The following is a 4,273-nucleotide window of genomic DNA, read 5'->3' as shown; positions in this document are numbered from 1 at the left end:
AATTACAAGAACTGCATTACATAAATTATAATACAGCCAAACGATTTAACGCACGTTAATGAAATCATCAAACAAGTGGGTAAGTATCTACATATTATTAAATATGTATTTAACATTATTGACACGTGTAATATATATGAATAGTCGCTAGTTAGGTATCTGTACTTGGATATTGTAATTTGATGTTTACCGACTGTTTTTTATTTACCTTTTGTTAATTTTCTATTTGAGTATTGGCCAAGTACAAACTACATCCAACTGTCGAGTTAAAACGATTAAAGTCTGATCTCGTCATACACCTTCGCACACGACATCGTTTTATGCGAGTGGCACACATATAAAAGGTGCTGTACGAGTATACTTGTAGACTGCAATAGCTGGTACCGACTGCCCATCGATAATTCATCAATAATTGTATACATAATCATAATAATTACTTATTAATTATTATTATTATTATACACGCGATGACGACGATTACATTGGTAGCTGCGTTGTTCGGTTGTCTTTTGCTACATTCGTTTGTGAGTAAATTATAACATTATACATATTTATAGGAGGGGGAAGAGTTGACTAAATCCCTCTCAAACGTATATTTAGATAACTTTTATTCCAAAATATTTTTTTAAATATTTTAAAGGCACCCTGGGAATTAGTTGTTCGTACATAAAATAATCAATAGGTTTATATAGGTATACACTATAATATACAGTTTACATTATTGTCTAACAATTTTTGAATTGACTACCTATATTAAATTTGGGGTGCATGTGAATTCCACCGATACTCTTTTAATACCCGAAAAAAATGTAAATTTCACCAGTTACATTATTTTATACAATATATAAAATTAAATTAATGTAGGTAGTAACTATACAGTAGGTACTCACATAATTTATGTACATATTTATTATATATATTATATATACTTACCTATATATTTAAATAAAATAGAAAATTATTTTAAAAGTTATATAATAATATTATTTAAAATATAATAAATATTAAATTAATTAAAAAACAAGACAGTTTAAAGTTAATGTGTAACTATACTAAAAATAGACGGTACTTCTTTCTAGATGGTACTTCTTCCCAAATAATTTATGGAACCAAAATTAACTATTCTATTGATTTTACCTATTTTGTCTAAATATATAGTGAGTGAAGGTTTGGGGGGGGGGGGGGTAATAGTTATAATTTTCACAAAACTTATAATAACAAATACCTAAAAAACAACAATTTTTAGAAATATATTATATTAAATATATTTTTAGAAATACGGGTTTTGGGCTATGGGGGGTGGTCCCTAGGGCCCCCCCTGGAACCACCCCTGCTATGATTGAGTATAGGTTTAATGTATATTGTAAATGTATTATATAGTACGATGTTCACATTGCATATAAATTGTCTTATTATAAAAATTCGCTTTAAGTAATACACTTTATAAGTTTTAATACAATAAAATATAAACTAATAGTAAGAATTTAATCTAAATAATGAATATACCTACTAAGTATTGCAAGCACATTTACACAAAACCTATTCGTTTTTAATTTGTGTGTAGGCTCCTACTTCGACCGCCGCAAGAATGCCCGATTCAGATTTGCCGTTCGAGTTTAACCACAAAAAAGGATCCATAATGACCGATGACAATGTTCTCACCCAATCAGTGTCGAGTGACGGGCAAAATGTGTTCAAAACGAACGAACCACAACCAATAAAAAAATATCAAAAAGCAAATACAAATAATAAAAATTCGCCTAAAAATCAGAATTTGGATAGAAAACAACGATTACAAAATAATGCAGCAAACGGCGCAATCACGCATCCTGCTGGGCATTTGAGTACATCGTATTATAGCACTTTCCCAGCGATGGATGAGAAAAATTTTTTTGAACATTTCAGCAGGTATGAATAAAATCAAATTCAATTATTACCATTTTACACAACCTAATTTTTGACAGTCTCAAAATAATGGTAATTTCTACAAAATATTGTTTATTAAACTAAATTATTATTATTTTTTGAATACCTATTTATTTGCCAACTGCATGTATTATAAAATATTTTTTGCTCATTTGGACATGTTTTTACGCAGATTATTTCCTGGATTTTCAAATATGAGAATTGAATACGTTTGAAAACACAGAGCGGTGTATTTAAAATGTATGAATATGACCACGCGGAATCACAGTTTAATGGAAAATTATATTATATTTTATAAAATAATGATAACCATGTACCTAAAAAATATACACAAGTAATTTTATTTCAAATTTATTTGTATTACAATACATAACGTGGTTACATATACGGTTATACTTATACTATACAATGTCCTACATATACGATGTTATTAACTTTGACGTATATAGGTACATGAAATAATTACATTTATGATTTATATTAATATAATAATATCATAAATATCTAAATATAGGAGGTATGTAATGATGTATATAAATTGAAAATTAAAAAATTTAAGTTAAATTAATAGCACATTTCAATATTGAGAAAACAACAAAATAAAAACGATAAACAAGAAATAACTATTAGGTAGGTTCCTACTATAGTATATTTGTATATCCAATTTTTATATTATAGTAATTATATAGTTAGGTATTGTAGAAGAAACCAAAAATAGTATTATTCAGATAACCGATAGTCATACACTTTTTAAACCACCGGCCCCCTCCTCACCCCCCCCCCCCCCACCACCAAAAAAAAATAAAATTACTGCTAATCAGGAACTAGTTGAAAATATAATAAGTAACTATACTCATTAAAAAGAACAGAACGAAATCACTGTATAGTACCTATTATAAGTTATAGCATTCGCTTACCACTTGAAACTACACAATTACCCAAATGCTGATGTAATAAACTAAATATTTTACAATATATTATGTATGGTTTTTATTCATTTGATTTTTTTAAGACATAGGCTTATAAAATAATATAATATAAAAGTACACTGCGTCCAGACGTCTGGACAATAAAAATAATGGACCAATTTACATTGGACAAATATGACGTATATTGGACATAACTGATAGTTGGTATAAATAAAAATTAGACCTATTATGTACCTATAGGACCAATATTCTTGTGACTATATATACTATACAGTCATATATATTATAATTTATAATTTATATGACTGTATAAATTTATAAATAAATAAATTCAATGGAGATATTTAGAATTGTACCTACCTATGCTTATAAAACATATTCATAAATATGAATAATTTAATGTCATAAATCCGAATATTATTATCACGTCATTACTTTGTTGATCCACCATCCACGGTAAGAAATATTGGTGAACCTACACCCCGAGCATTTTTACGACCACATCTTATTCCCCAAGAGACTAATCTAACTATAGTTTTCCGTCCGTTCAGAATCATTGTCAATGAATTATCAGAGTCACCCTAAATAGTAAATTGTGTTGTTTATATTATTAGGAATTCCGAATTATATTACTATATTAATTTATTAGGTACACTACTACGTGAATCGCAAAAATTATGATGTTTTCAGTCATAAGCCCCTTGTCTACGACAATTTAGATACCTACCTATAGCCAATATATAGAGGATAATATACGATTACGGATTAGGTAGTTAGGCATAGGCATCATCATGGGTTAGCGAATGCTACCCCGCCAATTTTAATATTTATCTTAGGACAAAAATGTATGTATAATATATAGATGCGTAATATTAATTTGTAATCGTATATTTTAAATTTTCCAAATTTCTAACCACGAAAATAAAAGGTTTACTCGCACGATGCTTTTTTGCAACATTGATTTTTGTTGAATTTTTATTTATATTGTTTTAATAAAATAATAAAATTTAAATTCAACTTGAATACTCCAACACGCATTTTACATACTGTCATATAGAAATAAAATTAGAAAGTAATTAAAATATATTATTCCTAAAATCAAATGTTTAATATGTATGGAAAAATGAAATATGACAAGAGCATTATAAATTATATTTAATATTATACAAAAAAAGTTTTATCTAGGTTAATGTATAAAAATGAATGACAAGCGCCAGCTAGTGTATTCATCACAAAATATGTCACATGAGTTTAAATTATTTATGTTTTTAAATTTTAAATATTTGTTTAATTATGTGAAGGTTATTAATACAGTGTCTAGACAGTGGACATTAAAAAACAAGTTTGCATATATTTTTAGAGAGCCATCACTCATCACTAATCCCCTATTTTAATGTATACCTACTGCTGCAGTATAA

The 4,273-nt window shown here is 27.5% G+C and overlaps 1 protein-coding gene across 1 annotated transcript; it reads left to right on the top strand.

Annotated features, from left to right (window-relative positions):
- Window positions 1-368: 368 nt before the first annotated feature.
- Window positions 369-2,271, top strand: LOC100159485 (uncharacterized protein). The gene is given in 3 exon segments (NM_001162598.2): window positions 369-524; window positions 1,565-1,908; window positions 2,099-2,271. Coding segments are annotated over 3 exon segments (444 nt in total). The 5' UTR covers window positions 369-467; the 3' UTR covers window positions 2,142-2,271.
- Window positions 2,272-4,273: the final 2,002 nt, after the last annotated feature.

The sequence above is a fragment of the Acyrthosiphon pisum genome, unplaced genomic scaffold (genome assembly GCF_005508785.2).
Source record: "Acyrthosiphon pisum isolate AL4f unplaced genomic scaffold, pea_aphid_22Mar2018_4r6ur Scaffold_8401;HRSCAF=8988, whole genome shotgun sequence".
Lineage (NCBI taxonomy): Eukaryota > Metazoa > Arthropoda > Insecta > Hemiptera > Aphididae > Acyrthosiphon > Acyrthosiphon pisum.
Note: the sequence above shows the minus strand (reverse complement) of the source record. Positions and strands in the feature narration are given on the sequence as shown.